At 46.2% G+C, this 16,159-nt stretch overlaps 1 protein-coding gene across 1 annotated transcript; it reads right to left on the bottom strand.

Moving 5' to 3' along the window:
* Window positions 1-8,980: 8,980 nt before the first annotated feature.
* On the bottom strand, window positions 8,981-14,364 carry C8H1orf52 (chromosome 8 C1orf52 homolog). Its single transcript, XM_065409378.1, has 3 exons — window positions 13,924-14,364; window positions 12,526-12,733; window positions 8,981-9,558 (listed from the first exon to the last, which is right to left on the bottom strand). The coding sequence occupies exons 1-3, from the start codon at window positions 14,200-14,202 to the stop codon at window positions 9,482-9,484; spliced, it is 564 nt and encodes a 187-aa protein (XP_065265450.1). The 5' UTR covers window positions 14,203-14,364; the 3' UTR covers window positions 8,981-9,481.
* Between the last annotated feature and the right edge of the window lie 1,795 nt (window positions 14,365-16,159).

Genomic DNA, 16,159 nt, shown 5'->3' on the forward strand with positions numbered 1-16,159 from the left:
TAATGAAAACACAGTTCCATCACAGTTAATGCCAGGGCCGGCTCCAAGTTTTTTGTCGCCCCAAGCAAAAAAATTTTCCCGCGCCCCCAGGCCCCGCCTCAACTCCGCCCTTTCCCTGCCCCATTCCAACTCCTTCCCCAAATCCCTGGCCCCGCCTCCTCCCCCGGGCGCGCCACATTTCCCCCCCCCCCACCTCTCAGAGGGAGGGGGGAGAAGCGGTGGCGCGCTCGGGGGAGGAGGCGGAGGTGAGCTGGTGGGGGGGAGCGGTTCCTCTCCCCCCCCCCCAAGGTTACTTTCTGCGGCCCTCCCCACGCCCCCCACCGCCGCAGCTCACCTCCGCTCAGGGCCGGCTCCCGGCTTTTTGCACCCCAAGCAAAAAAATAAAAAGGAGCCGGAGTGCCTAGAAAGTGCCGCCCCAAGCACATGCTTGGAGCGCTGGTGCCTAGAGCCGGCCCTGGTTAATGCACCTGGGTGGCTACTGTAGTTTGTTTTTCACTAGCTACTATGCAATTAGGACAACTTGGTATGTTTTATGATGGAAGCATATCAACCAAGGTAGGAGAAATGGGATATATGTACAATACCTAACAGTAGAGAGACTGACAAGGAGAACCAGGCCTGCAAGATGGTAATTCTGTCTGAATAGTAGTTCTCTCTGAGTTTCCAGTAAAGTTACTTGCACAATAAAACATTTATTGAATCAAATTTATATTTACCTTAAAATACTTTTCAGTTTATTTTGTCTTCGCAGGTGTGTTGTTTTGTTTTGTGAGTGTGTGGTGAGTATGAAAAGCCCACCTATAAAAATTATTTGTGCTTAAAATACGCAGTTAAAGGGTACTAAGATTTCTATACTTTCTCAAGTGGGTTCTCCTAATAAGTATGCTCTTCGGATGAGAATTGTTATTGAGAAGGGTTAACTGTTGAAGATACTCAAAATATTTACATTGTTTAGTGGATGCAAACACTGGCTTATCCAATCTCTTTTCTAATTATCCTTTAGCGTAATCTTTATAAGTCACCCACAATAAAAAGACGCAACACATTTTAATATAGTCAAACTGGAAAGGATACAGTAGTGTCAGCAAATGTATAGTATTCTACTTTATAAAGTGATGTGTAAATTTACAGCAATGTATACACATAATTTTTAACTGTTGTTGTTTTTTTTAAATATTTTCCCCCTGCCTGTCGAAATCTGTTTCCTAAATTAAATGTTCTGCCAGCACACACATACACAGGTATGTAAAAGGACATCACCAACTTAAAAAACAAATCACTCTTCTGATTTTTTTAAACTGTTACTGTTATCTGTAATACCCAAGATTACTGCTTTTTTTTTCTCTATTTTTCAATGTGTTTACTTTGTGCATTTAATAGTATTGTATGCATAGCCATTTTCACTGTGTAATTTGGCGGCTTCTCCTGTTGCTTATGTGGAAGAGAAAATTGAAAATGTTGAGTGTAAAACCAAAACTGGTGTGTGGGGGACAGGGACAGAGGAGGGTGTAGTATCTGAAACTACTTTAACTCACTTTTTGAAACTGACTAGATTTCCAGCTGACAGCAACTCTTTTATTATAAGATTGCTCATTTGCCTTGAGCAGTTGCCAGAGTATTTTATCTGGTCCTTATTTAAATTTTGAAGAACTAAAAATAACCTGAAAAAACAAAACAGACAATAACCACCATACCATCAAAAGGAAAAAAACAGGTCAAACTGCAAGTCTGCCAACTTTAGTGTCTCTTTGGAACTTACACGTCCAAATAGTACATTCTGACCATATTATGATTATGCTATATGGTTTATCAGGTATCACAGGCTAAACTATGGGATAAGAGGCTATTACTACTTTGCAGCCTTTTTGATTTGATGCTGTTGCCTACATATGTGACAGATGGGACCCTGTTTAGGCACCTATTAGCAGGTCAAAGCCCGCAGGCCTTGAAAGGAGAAATCTTGCAACCCCACACTCACAGGCCATTTTAGGCAGCTGTAACCCACTGAACCTGTTTGGTAGCTGCCTTCTAGCTATTACAGCAGGCAGTTAAGACCCTTATGGAGAAAGTGAACACTTCTGCCATTACACACATTGAATCTATTTCCCCATGTTAAGTATTCTCACACCTTTTGTCAAACTGTCTGTAATGGGCTATCTTGATTATCACTACAAAAGTTTTTTCTCTTAATTAATTAGCCTCTTAGAGTTGGTAGGACAACTCCCACCTTTTCATGTTCTCTGTATGTGTATATATATCTCCTCACTATATGCTCCATTCTATGCATCCGATGAAGTGGGCTGTAGCCCACGAAAGCTTATGCTCAAATAAATGTGTTAGTCTCTAAGGTGCCACAAGTACTCCTGTTCTTCTTACTGCTGTCATTAGAAAGTTGAACAGTTAGATGGAAATTTCTAAAAATGTCAAAACTTATGTGATTATGAAACATGTTTAGTGTTTGGGGTGAATCCTAGCAGCAGTTTGAAAGGAAAACTTTTGAAATCATACAAGAGATGTTTTTCTTTCAACTAAAGAACACTCAAATAGATAAACCTGTCCTGATGCAAATAATTTCCTAGAAAGATCCCCATCCATATTTCTGACCATGCATATTTTTGAGAACCTTAGAAAAGACTGCCCACTAAGAATCCATCCCAGGTCTTACACAGCACCCACTAGACTAGGCAGTTTAGTCAGCATGAATGTATTCGTACAATAAAGCTGTTATTTATGTACTAATGTATCAAGCCTCAGAGCTTTGACTCCAGGAGACCCCAATAACCTTGTCCTAGCTTTCAAGGTCCTACTCAATCAGCACCAGCTGGTATCTCTGACCTTGTCTCCTTTCAGGCTCTCCTCTAATCACCACTGTCCTGATGCAAACCTTTACGCTTCCTTCGTTTCCTCTGCACCCTCCTACCTCTACGCCTTTGGCCACACTGCCCCATGAATGCCATCTCAGAATCTGCTCACTGAGCCACCACCATCTCCTGCTTCAAATCCGTTCTGAAAAACTCACTTTTGCTGTTTCACATACAAGTGGGTAAATACACTCTCAAAAAAGATCCCACATCCCTCACCCCCACAAATAGATTGAATGGGACCACCAAGATATATTCATGCTTTACTTAATTGACCACACATTATTGTAACCTTGGTCTTATCTCCTCTCCTGAGCGCCCCCCACCCACTTTGTTTGTTATTATCCTCACTTGTGGTGTCACATCTGAGTTTAATGTGAGGTGTCTTGGAGTGGGGATTTGTGTCTTTCTTGGTTTTGTAAAGTACCTAGTAACTTTTGGACATTAAAAAATAAATCTAACAGCAGCAGCAAGGTATTTCAGGGATCTTTAAAGTCTGTGAATACTCATTGATTCTCTGTTGCATTACTGAAGCACAATGGTGAAGCCTAGGTGAATATGAAATTAGTATAACTGAAATGGTTCCCCCTTTCGTAATACACCTCTACCCCGATATAACGCGACCCGATCTAATACGAATTCAGATATAACGCGGTAAAATGCTGCGCACTCCGGTGGATCAAAGAAAGTTCGATATAACGCGGTTTCACCTATAACGCGATAAGATTTTTTGGCTCCCGAGGACAGCATTATAGCGAGGTAGAGGTGTACAGCTGAATTCTTTTCCTAATATGGTACTCCTTTGCAAGCAAAACTCCCTGTGACTTCAATTGATATTTTGCCTGCATAACTCATTCTGGATCTGGGTTATACATATAGTATTAGCCTCTGGGCAAAGAGAGGTCTATAGTAACTAATAATATTTGTTGAAGCCTATGCCTTCACTTATGGTTATTATAGACTGTGTGCAACCCTGCCAAAATCCACCCACCCAGCCACTGGCCATTGAACAAAAACATAGCACATCAATGGCAAATGCATCATGATTTCTGATTGTTTCTCTGGGCATAGGCCCATGCTCAGTTTTCAAGATGGCAACAACAGGGTTCAGATGGAAGTTAAGAAGAGGGATTGTTACTCCAAGAAATGCTGTTTATTTTGCTGTTGCTGTGAGACATTAACATTGTCACTTTCAGTGCTGCAATTCCTAGCTGATTTTACCCTAGCAATTATAGACGTAAGGGGAAATCTACTGTTTTTAAGCTTTAGGGTCCCTCACACTTAAAATTCATCACTCCATTTTTGCTTTGAAGAAGTCCTTATGTTGCCAGTCAGTTCAGGCAGAGTAAAGCCACAAACTGGGACAAGACAGTACTGCTCTCTAGTAATAAGTCGTTAAAGAGAAGCAAAATAGGATTCTGGTTACTATTACTTGTTTACTGCTTATACTCTGACTTGGAACAACATACCAAACATGGTGAATTGACTGATCAGGAGGGGAGTGCACTGCAGCACTCTCACACTATCATGTACAATCTCTCAAATTCCTCGGCAGCTGGAATTTGGGATTTTCCACACATATCTCCCCTTCAGATGTCCCACTGCAGAACATAGTTGAACTTCACTCTGCTAACGTTAATATTGTGCTAGTCCCACTAGTGGTTAGATGGTGTGTGAAGCTATGGAAATGCTGCAAAGACGTACACAAAGCAACAGACAAGACAAATGCAGCATTCAATTTACACAACTTCCATCTCATCCCATTCCCAGGGCAAACACCAAGGAGTCCTTTTCTAACCATCACAGCTTTATCATTAAACAAATGTTTTTTGTCAGCCTGCCAAAACTGGATTTAAATAATACATTTGGGATGGTGGGAGCTGTCCTCCGGAGGCTAAAAACTTTTAAAATTCTCCTTATTCCTTTACCAGAGGCATAACAAAGCTCCAGGCCTTTTCAGATTCAGATATTGGGGCTCTAGCCCTGATCCTGCAACACTTAAGCATAAGCTTAACTTGATGCACAAGAGGGGGCTCATTGACTTTGATGGAACTCATGGATGTGCTAACTTCATGCACATGCATTAAGTATTTGCGGGATCTAGTTCTAGGTCACTAGGATAATCATTCCCAATTTGGGGGCAGTGGGGAAAAAAGTTGCACTAAAGCTACCATATCCCTCCGTACTTAGAATCTCCCTAGTTCTCACCGCCTCCCATGCCCTGCATTTTTTTTTTTTTTTTTTAATTACAGCCACCTAACCGGTGGCTCGAAAGCATCTCCCAAAGCGAGAACACATTGGCAACTTACAAAGAGCCTGAGGACATCATCAAATTTGCTTAAAAGGGAGCCATTTCCAGCTGCCCTTCTCTTCAGCATGAAGGTGTGGCCTGCAGTGACTACAGTTCTCAGCATGCAATGCTCTTAGAACAACTAACCCACGAGTTAGGGCAGGGGAGGGCAAACTATGGCCTGTGGGCCGCATCCGGCCCGTAAAGGCTTTCAATCCGGCCCGCAGGATTGCCAGCCCCATGGTGCAGTGGGGCTAAGGCAGGCTCCCTGCCTGCCCTGGCCCCGCGCCGCTCCCAGAAGCAGCTGGCACCACGTCTCTGTGACCCCTGGGGGAGAGGGGAGCAGAGGGCTCCATGAGCTGCCCTCACCTGCAGGCACTGCCCTCCGCAGCTCCCATTATCTGGGAACAGGAAACCACGGCCAATGGGAGCTGCCGGTGAGGGCAGCGCGTGGTAGAGCCGCCAGACCCACCCTCAGGAGCCACTGCCGGACATGCTGGCCACTTCCGGGAGCGGCGCGGGGCCATGGCAGGCAGGGAGCCTGCCTCAGCCCCGCTGTGCGCCGCTGCCACCCCGGAGCCACTCGAGGCAAATGGCACCAGGCCAGACCTGCACCACTCCTGTACCCCACACCCCTGCCCCGAGCCAACCCCCTGCCCTGAGCCCCTTGCCACACCCCGCACCCCTCCTACACCCCAACCCCCTGCCGAGCTCCCTGCCGCACTTTGCACCCCTCTTGCACCCCAACCCCGTCCTGACCCCCCTCCTGCACCCCAACCCCTTGCCCATAGCCCTTTTCTGAGATAGTGACTGACAGATGTGGCTCTACCTTCAAACTGCAAGGAGGCTAAAGTGCCAGTGTAGGATCAGGGGACCTGGCAATGCATAATAATTTTAATACCTAGCTCTTATATAGTACTTTTTATCACTGGATCTCAACTGTTTTTGCAAAGGAGGTCAGTATCATTCATCTCCATTATCCTATATCACAGATGGAGAAACTGAAGTAGAAAGAGGTGAAGTGACTTGCCCAAGATCACCCGGCAGGCCAGTGGTATGGTATAATGGGTAGAGCACTCAGCTAGCACTTGAGATTTGGGTTGTATTCTCAGCTCTGCCACTGGTTGCTGCGTAAGCTTGGGCAAGTTACTTAATCAATCTGTGCTTCAGTTTTCTCATCTGTAAAATAGGAATAATGATATTGACCTTCATTGTAAAGCACTTTCAGATCTATTGATGAAATGTGCTATATAAGACCTAGGCATTAGTATTACAAATCAAAAGATGAAGTGATACATGCTAAATACTATTGTTACCCCTTCTGACTTGAGTCCTTAGCCAATATTGGGGAGGAGGGCAGGTTGTTTCCCTTAGGAAGAGAAATTGATAATAGTCAGATATTTCTTTGCTGCCATCTTGTTTATTTACAAAGAATATACAAAGTCCTATTTCTCTGAAAATGGTAGGAATCAAACAAGAGGCAATTTATCTGCTCACAGTTCCAAACCTCTTTCCAGCCAGCCGCCTTCCCAAGAAGTTCTCTCTCTTAGCTTTCTCTCAGGGCTATGTTACCAGTGCTTCTCTTGCTGGCTGCTTCTGCCCACAGACACACACCTCCACCAATCAATACTCAGCCTCCTACATTTTCATTCAGCCCCCAGCAACACATACCTGTTCACAGAGCTCAGTTTCTGACTGGCTGCAGCCTTGCATGTGGTCTGTGTTTTGAGTACTGCTTCTGTTGTTTCAGCTACCTTACTCTAAACGTTGCTTCCTATATTCATCCAGAGTGAAGGACAGCTATCGTGTGCACCAGCTTCAACAAGGTTTCACCCAACCTCCAACATAGCAATATTATTAATTAACCCCCGTTCCAGATTAGACATGGTTTCTGCCACTAACCGCCAAACAGGTTGGAAGCTGTTAGTTTCAATAAGGCTGGATATTAACCATATCATTATACTCTCCGAGTTCCAAGGCCAAACAGGAGTCACTGGTAAGTACCATCATCACATACTGATCCTTGCCCAAGTTGCTACTAGGGTAATGAAGCAAATAATATGAAGACAAAAGCCTCTTTGTCATGCCACCACTGCAGACATGCATCTACTGCCAGGGTCCCTGGCTTTAAACTACAACTATGGCTTGTGTCTGATGAAGTGGGCATTCACCCACGAAAGCTTACGCTCCAATACTTCTGTTAGTCTTAAAGGTGCCACAGGACCCTCTGTTGCTTTTTACAGATTCAGACTAACACGGCTACCCCTCTGATACTTGACAACTATGGAATTGTTTCAGCTATTTCAGGCAGCAGCCAAAGAGATCGTTACAGGATCCAAACATTAGTCAATCCCTTGGACAACTGTGAGGTTTGAGCAGGTTGAATCTCTCTAATATCAAAAATAAGCTCATCTTGGCTAACCTCAGGATATTCTCTGCATTTACTGGGATCGGGTAATTAAGGCAGAATTTCCAAAACCTCCTTGTTAGATCAGCTAGCACCCAGGGGAGGGGGTCCTGAACCTTGCTAACTAGACCACAGGGCGCAGAATAGCACACCCACGAAACTGACCTATTAGATTTCATGGCTGAAGAGAATCTCAGTATCACTCTTCCAATCCAGTTATCTCTATACTTGTAACCAAAACTGAAGTTCCCCCTTGACCTGGATTTAAGGATTCTTCATAACAACACATCCTTTGAAGAATACACCCCCAATTCCAGTGATCCTGAGGCTGAAGAGAGAAGGTTGGGTCTAGCCTGATCATTCACAGACACCAGCTTCAAGTTTAACACATTAAAATTTCCCCCCACCTTTGTAAATGGTGCTTAATAGGCTCAAAAATAGAATGCTTACTGAGACCACCTAATCTCATGAACAAACAGTACCCAGAGTCAGGCTAGATCAGTAGTTGCATAAGTAATCTATGGCTACCTGTGTGTTGACAGAAGTACTAGGTCAGTTAAAGCCATGGCAGTCTTCGCTAAGGTGTAAGAGTATTGTGCTGTAGGAGATGCCCTCTTTTTGAATTAAACATTAAGCTGAATTTCTTCCCTTATGTGATTATTAAAACAGGTGACAATTTCACACTATGGGAGGCTGGTGACAATTAGGTATTTACATTCTAATTCCAAATGGCTGCAGCATTCCACAGTTCCTAAACTGTCACAGTGTGTGGCTATGCCCTGTGAAATCACGGTCCCACTCCTACCGTCGAACCTGAATCATTTCTGATTGCATGATTGCAATGGGCCTAGGCACTATTTATTCTCAGATATGCATAAAGCCCTCTGAAAAGATGTGAATCAGGAGGGCATATTGCTTGACTAGATTCTGCAATACGAGCAATAAACAGACCCAGATTGCTTGCTTGCTGCAGAACTCCTCTGTTTCTGGTTGTGTCTAAAAGTCACCTGAGCTTCATATTGCTATTTTGTACTGAAGGAGATGCATTTGACAATAATCATTGTGTGCTGAAGTTGAGCCATGACAACTTCTGTTTTTAGCATGCAGGTCGGTTTTGTTCTCCAGTTTGAGAATACAGAATACATAAATTGACCCCATTCTGCAATACTGACAATTTTCCTCACATCATTTAACCTCATAAGCCACTGCTGCAGGCAACAACATGATGGTATCCAGCATAGATTTCAAAGCAAACTCCACTTTTCAAGTACATGTTTGAAGGCCAGTGTCCTAAATGAAGCAGTAACTCTCAATTTATTACACATCAAACCTTGAAGAATTTGTCAAGCGTCTAACATACTGCTAAAACACACACAGTAGAGAATTTGTCCATTACATTGCAGAGTAAACAGCTAAGCTATATACATTTTCACATGTAGTTTTAATTTCAGGTGACCTACGTATTTACACTCTTTACATACATTTCAAAACAGCATTGATTAAACAGGTACCACAGTACATTACTTAAAACAACATTTTAAAAAATATGTTCCTTTATAAAAGGTTTTAGCACGATGGCAGGTCAGTTGAGAAAAGCTCACATCACAAGTTTGTGGATAAAGAGAATACCACAAAGCCTTATAACCTGTACGAGCACAAATATTCATCAAATACTTAAAAAGATTGTGTTTTAAATCAATTGATTACATGGACTTAATGTTTGTTCAGCGGATACAAGTTTTATCACAATACTGATCCATGAACTCTTGTGCTTTCCAAGTGGCAAATATTCTATGGAAATAAAAAAATCTCTAAACAACATATGATATAAGTTAGGTGAAAGTGTATTTGTTTCCCATTTCAGCAGAGGAATCAAAGTTCACTAGGTGTCCATAGGGGGCCAAATGCAGTTCATCCTGCTTATTACTTCTTCCTCTTAGTCTCTTCTCCAGTGTCTAGTTTGCGTTTCTTAGCAGAAGCTGGTTCATCTTTTTCATCATCTTTAAATAAAAGATGGTGTCAATTAACACAAGTACAATATATGAACTCAAGCTGGAAAGTTAGATATGTGTTGTCACATACCCTAGCCCAGGGGTCGGCAACGTTCGGCACGCAGCTCGCCAGGGTAAGCACCCTGGCGGGCCGGGCCAGTTTATTTACCTACTGACGCGGCAGGTTCGGCCGATCGTGGCCCCCACTCGCCGCGGTTCGCCGTCCCGGGCCAATGGGGGCGGCGGGAAGCGGCGCGGGCCAAGGGATGTGCTGGCCGCGGCTTCCCGCCGCCCCCACTAGCCCGGGACGGCGAACCGCGGCGAGTGGGGGCCGCGATCGGCCGAACCTGCCGCGTCAGCAGGTAAATAAACTGGCCCGGCCCGCCAGGGTGCTTACCCTGGCGAGCCGCGTGCCGAACGTTGCCGACCCCTGCCCTAGCCTCTTGCCAAACCAATTTATTTTTCCACTTCTGAAGATCCGTTGGAACCACACACACTAGGACTGGCGGATAACATCCCCACTCTTGGAATGGACCAAAGTGTTAGTAGGAAAGATTAATTATTTTTCTTATGGTAGTGACTAGGGGCCAATCATGCTAGGCATTGTACAAACAGCAGGAGACAGATCTTTGGGGCAGGGACTAACAATTTAAATAGACAAGACAGACCAAGGATAGGAAGAGAGATATTACATATAAGCAGAGAGTGAGGGTCTGCAGATTTCATGTTTGTTGTACGTCTTTTTAATCTTTGGGTGGGATTTTGTTAGGAGGGGAGACAAAGGAAGGAGGACAGGATAGTGGTGAAGAGGGAAGGAAGAAGGGGAGCATGCAGGGCAGGCGAAATGAAGAGTGGGAAGAAAAGGGAGCAGGAGCAAACAGTCAATATTCAGAGTGAAACTGTAGAAAGCAGTTGGATGCCATCCTCAGATGATGATGCTCCCTTTGTCAATCAAGTTCTCAATGAGCAAGCCTAAGTACCTCACTGATATCCAAGACAATATTGAATGTTTCAAAAGAAACATTTTCTACTTTTAGCTCTATTCTTTACAGCTTGTCTTGAGTTATTCTCACACACAAACACATTTAATACGTAGTTGACAAAAAGAACATTCAATGACATATACGGCCAATTCTTCCAACCTACGATATCAAGATGTTTAGGTGCGTGTATTATAGATGCTCTTCTAAAAAACATCTTTCATTTACAGCTCCTTTTATCCTGAAGTACTTTGCAAACATCATAAATACAAATAACCTGGCCTACCACTGAAATATAGCTACTTCTGGGGTGAAACACAGCAGTAGTTCTCATAACTAAATTTTCTTTTACAGTTTTGAATGTAAAACGTGTCCGAAATTGTTGGATCTAACCTTGCCGCTGAACCACAGACAACATAATTTTGTGAAGAGAGGAAGAAAATAAGGCAGCCAGGTAGTATTGCTCTGGCTTAAGAGTGGTACAAGAGGAGGAGGAACAGCAGGCCACCAATGGCCTTGCCCCAAAGATCTCTACAGCAGAGCCTGGTGACGTGCACCACCTTATTTGTATTTTGTATTAACATCTTTCCCTCCAGCACATGTAGCAGTATTCAGCAAATCCACTTTTTATTCACATTCATGTTAAGCTTAGTACATATGTGACTGTGGAAAGCACAGCCACATTATGTCATGACTACCTGGAGAAGAAAGAACTATCAAAGAAACACAATGTAGGAACTGCACTTACTATTGGTTCATTAAAGCAGATAGTACATTTTTAATGAACTATTAATTATAGGGCTGACCTTGAACTATTAGGTGATCAATGGTTTCAAGCTTTGATTTATGAAATTTGGATGCTTTAACTTTACATGGTATCCTATGAGAATCTTGATTCTTTAAAATCAGGTATGTATTACGTTATTATTATTATTTCATCCCTTTTTCCAAGTTAAAAGTTCAATATAACAAAACCAAATGTTTGATAAAAAAGAAGCTTCAAAGAGGATTTTGGAACAGCAGAATATGAGCAAGAGAACATTTAACAACCCCAACAACAAGAGAGACAATTAATGTAACTAAGCTCCCTGGGACTGCATCCTGCAACAACCTATAAATTAGCTCTATAGCACATGGTTGCTTGGAAAATGGTTTATTTGTCCCTTTCTGATGAGTTTCTTAATACCTGCTTAGAAAACGAATTAAAATCATTATGATTTTCCTCCTAATAAGAGGAAATTTTATAACAGGATTTTACACAATCATTCTTGAGCCACTAGTACAGTACTAACTTACCACATATTAGATATTGCCCATTATGGAGGAGGGGAAAGAAGGAAACCCAGGAAGACTAAACTAAAAGCAGATCACATAATACACACCCAAAAAGAACCATCCCTTTTTATTTTTCAGACCCTTCTAGGATTGCCAGGAATTCGGTTTTCGACCAGAACACCTGGTCAAAAAGGGACCCTGGAAGCTCCGGTCAGCACTGCTGGCCTGGCAGCTAAAAGTCCAGTTGTTCATAGCGGCTGGCTTGTCCCTCCGGCTCCTAGGCACAGGAGCAGACAGGGGACGTTGTGCGCTGCCCCTAGCCTGCCCTGCACCTAGGAGCCAGAGGGACATGTCGCTGCTTCTGAGAGCTGCCTGAGGTAAGCGCTGCCTGGAGCCCACACCCCAAATTCCCTCCCACACCCCAACCCCCTGCCCCAGCCCAGAAGTCCCCTTCTGCACCCAAAGTCCCTCCTGGAGCCTGCACCCCCGTGTAACACCCCAACCCCTGCCCCAGTCCTGAGCTCCCTCTGGCATCCCAACCCCCTGCTGCAGCTTGGTGAATATGAGCCAGTGAGCAAGGGTGGGGGAGAGCAAGCAACGGAGGGAGGGGGGGATGGAGTGAGCCCAGGGCAGGGCCTCGGGGCAGGGCAAGGGCGTTCGGTTTTCTGCAATCAGAAAGTTGGCAACCCTAGACCCTTCACCAGATTAGATAATTTCCCACCTGATTCTGAAGGCTCTTGCTCCTCTTCTGGTAAAAAGTTAACTTTGTTTGTTTGCTGGGGAGCATCATCTCCATTGTCCTCATATATGTTAGACCATTTTATTGCCATATCAAGCTCAGGAGGTGGTGGCGGCTTCTTTTCCTTAATACTGTAAATCTCAGGTGGTGGTACTGCATTAGTCTTCCACACTTTGAATTCCTTAGGAGGCTGTTGAAGAGAACACAACTGTTTACAATGCATTGCAACAAAGCAAAGTAGAGCAGAAAGCAAGAGCCTCACATTACGTCATCAAACCAAAGGAGATCTGATCTCTGGATTACCAAAAACAATTACCAGAGGGGCCCTGGCATAGGGTGACCAGATGTCCCGATTTTATAGGGACAGTCCCGATTTTGGGGTCTTTTTCTTATATAGGCTCCTATTACCCCGCACCCCCATCCCGATTTTTCACACTTGCTGTCTGGTCACGCTACCCTGGCAAGGTTAAACAAGAAAGAGCCTTTCCCCTAAAACAACAAAGGGGAAAACCAGAAAACTAAACCCCATGCCCCCAGCCCAAAGAAAATAGCAAAGATTCAATAAACTCTGTGAGGAGAAGTCTGATTTAGACACCTCTGCAGGACTATTTTTTAATCCTGCTCCTGCCCCTACCCCACAATACTGACTCCTACTGTTACCCAGTCCGGCTGCAGGGCTCTACCCTGGCGTTCCTCCCAGTACACCTGTTGGGAAGAGGGTCTGGCAATCTCACCAGGCTCTGTTCCAGAGCCTTGCTCAAGGGCAGCGATTTCTCAACCTGCAGCCCAATTAGCAGACAGCTGCGGCCCAGCTGGGTGCTAAAAAAAATTCAAGATGTGTTGCTCTGGTTTAAAAGGCGGTGGGGCTGGTCCAGGGGGAGACAGTGTCTGGCAGCCTACTAGAGCGCTACTGCCATCAGGGCACTGGTGAGTGCCGCAGGGGGGCAGGGTGCGGGAGAGTGGGTCTCTGGCCAGGGTTGTGGGAAGGGGGGGCACCCCCAGGTTTTAGGCTACCCTCCCTTCCGGGGCGGGGTCTCTGGGCAGGGGGCGCTGGGCATAGAGGAGTGTGGGGGTTTATTGGCGGGGGGAGGGCGCTGTGGTTCTCAACCTGCGGCCCACGACGATAAATAGGTTGAGAACCACTGCAGAAGAGGGTCATAGTGTCTTTGACTAGCGGGAGCCTGATAACTCGGGAGCCCCCCTTGGCTCCTAGGGGGCGGGAGAGACTCCGCCCCGCTGTTCGCAGTGGCTTGGGGCTCTCCCTGGGGCCGCTCGGGGACACCGCGCCCAGCAGCACAGGGCCGGGAGGGCCGCGCGCAGAACGCCGGGCTTTACCCGAGAGCCCCTCCTCGTATCGCGCCGGAGCCCCCCCGGCCTCACCTCCTCGGGCGCCCGCACCACCCGGCGCTCCCAGTCGATCTGCTTGTTGAGCGGGTTATAGAGAAAGGACGGCGGCCGGGACACGTTCCGGAACAGCTCGTCGGGCCCGGGCAGCCGCGGCTTCCGGCCCGGGCTGCCCCCGGCCACCTCCCCAACAACCCCGGCCGCCTCTCCCCCGGCGGCGCGCGGCTCGTCGCCCTCGGAGTCCGAGCTGGAGCTGCTGCTGTCGCTGCCGTAGGCCGCGAAGTAGCCGAGCGGATCCTTCCCCTCCGCCGCCATGGCGGGGCTGGCACTGGGGACACCCAGCGGCCGCGGAAACCCGGCCTGGAACCAAACGTTCCGGGCGCGAGAGAGGCCGGGGAGCCAGGCTCCCTCACGGGGTCGCCCGCCAGGAGCGCCGCCCTTGCCCAGGTAGCTGCCCCGTCGTCCCCCTCGCACACAGGGATCCCACTGCCCGCGAGGGGGCGGGCACCCCGGACGTGCTCTCCCCCGTCCCGGAAGCCGGAAGCAGGCCTAGCGACTGGACTGGTAGGGAGAGCTCCGCACGAGGAAGGACTGCGACTGTTTAGAGATAAGATGTGGGTAGTGTGACCAGATGTCCCGATTTTATAGGGACAGTCCCGATTTTTGGTTTTTTTTTCTTATCTAGGCTCCTATTACCCCCCACCCCCATCCTGATTTTTCACACTTGCTGTCTAGTCACCCTACATGGGGGATCTGAGAGCACCATACAAGATGCTGCTGGTCGGGTACAAGGGGCCCTGTCCCATCACTTTCCTCATAATAGTAACAAAACAGGGAAGAGGACATTCAAAGAAACCGTTAGAAAACAGATTTAAAACTGATCAAAGGAAATATGCTTTTTACACCACTCATCATTAACCTGTAGGACTCATTAAAGAGGCATAGTAGATATTTACATGGATGAGAACATACACAAGTAAGAGTATCATAGAATATAAGGGTTGGAAGAGACCTCAGGAGGTCATCTAGTCCAACCCCCTGCTCAAAGCAGGACCAATTCCCAACTAAATCATCCCAGCCAGGACTTTGTCAAGCCTGACCTTAAAAACCTCTAAGGAAGGAGATTCCACCACCTCCCTAGGTAATCCATTCCAGTGCTTCACCACCCTCCTAGTGAAAAAGTTTTTCCTAATATCCAACCTAAACCTCCCCCATTGCAACTTGAGACCATTACTCCTTGTTCTGTCATCTGGTACCACTGAGAACAGTGTAGATCCATCCTCTTTGGAACCCCCTTTCAGGTAGTTGAAAGCGGCTATCAAATCCCCCTCATTCTTCTCTTCTGCAGACTAAACAATCCCAGTTCCCTCAGCCTCTCCTCATAAGTCATGTGCTCCAGCCCCCTAATCATTTTTGTTGCCCTCCGCTGGACTCTTTCCAATTTTTCCACATCCTTCTTATAGGGTGGGGCCCAAAACTGGACACAGTACTCCAGATGAGGCCTCAGCAATGTCGAATAGAGGGGAATGATCACATCCCTTGATCTGCTGGCTATGCCCGTACTTATACAGCCCAAAATGCCGTTAGCCTTCTTGGCAACAAGGGCATACTGTTGACTCATATCCAGCTTCTCGTCCACTGTAACCCCTAGGTCCTTTTCTGCAGAACTGCTTCCTAGCCATTCGGTCCCTAGTCTGTAGCAGTGCATGGGATTCTTCTGTCCCAAGTGCAGGACTCTGCACTTGTCCTTGTTGAACCTCATCAGGTTTCTTTTGGCCCAATCCTCTAATTTGTCTAGGTCCCTCTGTATCCTATCCCTACCCTCCAGCGTATCTACCACTCCTCCCAGTTTAGTGTCATCTGCAAACTTGCTGAGAGTGCAGTCCACGCCATCCTCCAGATCATTAATGAAGATATTGAACAAAACCAGCCCCAGGACCGACCCTTGGGGCACTCCGCTTGAAACCAGCTGCCAACTAGACATGGAGCCATCGATCACTACCCGTTGAGCCCGACGATCTAGCCAGTTTTCTATCCACCTTATAGTCCATGCATCCAGCCCATACTTCTTTAACTTGCCGGCAAGAATACTGTGGGAGAGACAGCCTTGATTGACTGCTTTGAAAATCACAACTCTCTCATGCTTCAGCATGTACAGTAGGCCAATCACCAACTGATAAGGGCTAGTGCAGGGGTTCTCAAACTTCATTGCACCGTGAGCCCCCATCGGACAACAAAAATTACTAGACGACCCCAGGAGGGGAGACAAAAG

This window comes from Emys orbicularis, chromosome 8, assembly GCF_028017835.1.
Source record: "Emys orbicularis isolate rEmyOrb1 chromosome 8, rEmyOrb1.hap1, whole genome shotgun sequence".
In the NCBI taxonomy this organism is placed as follows: Eukaryota; Metazoa; Chordata; order Testudines; family Emydidae; genus Emys; species Emys orbicularis.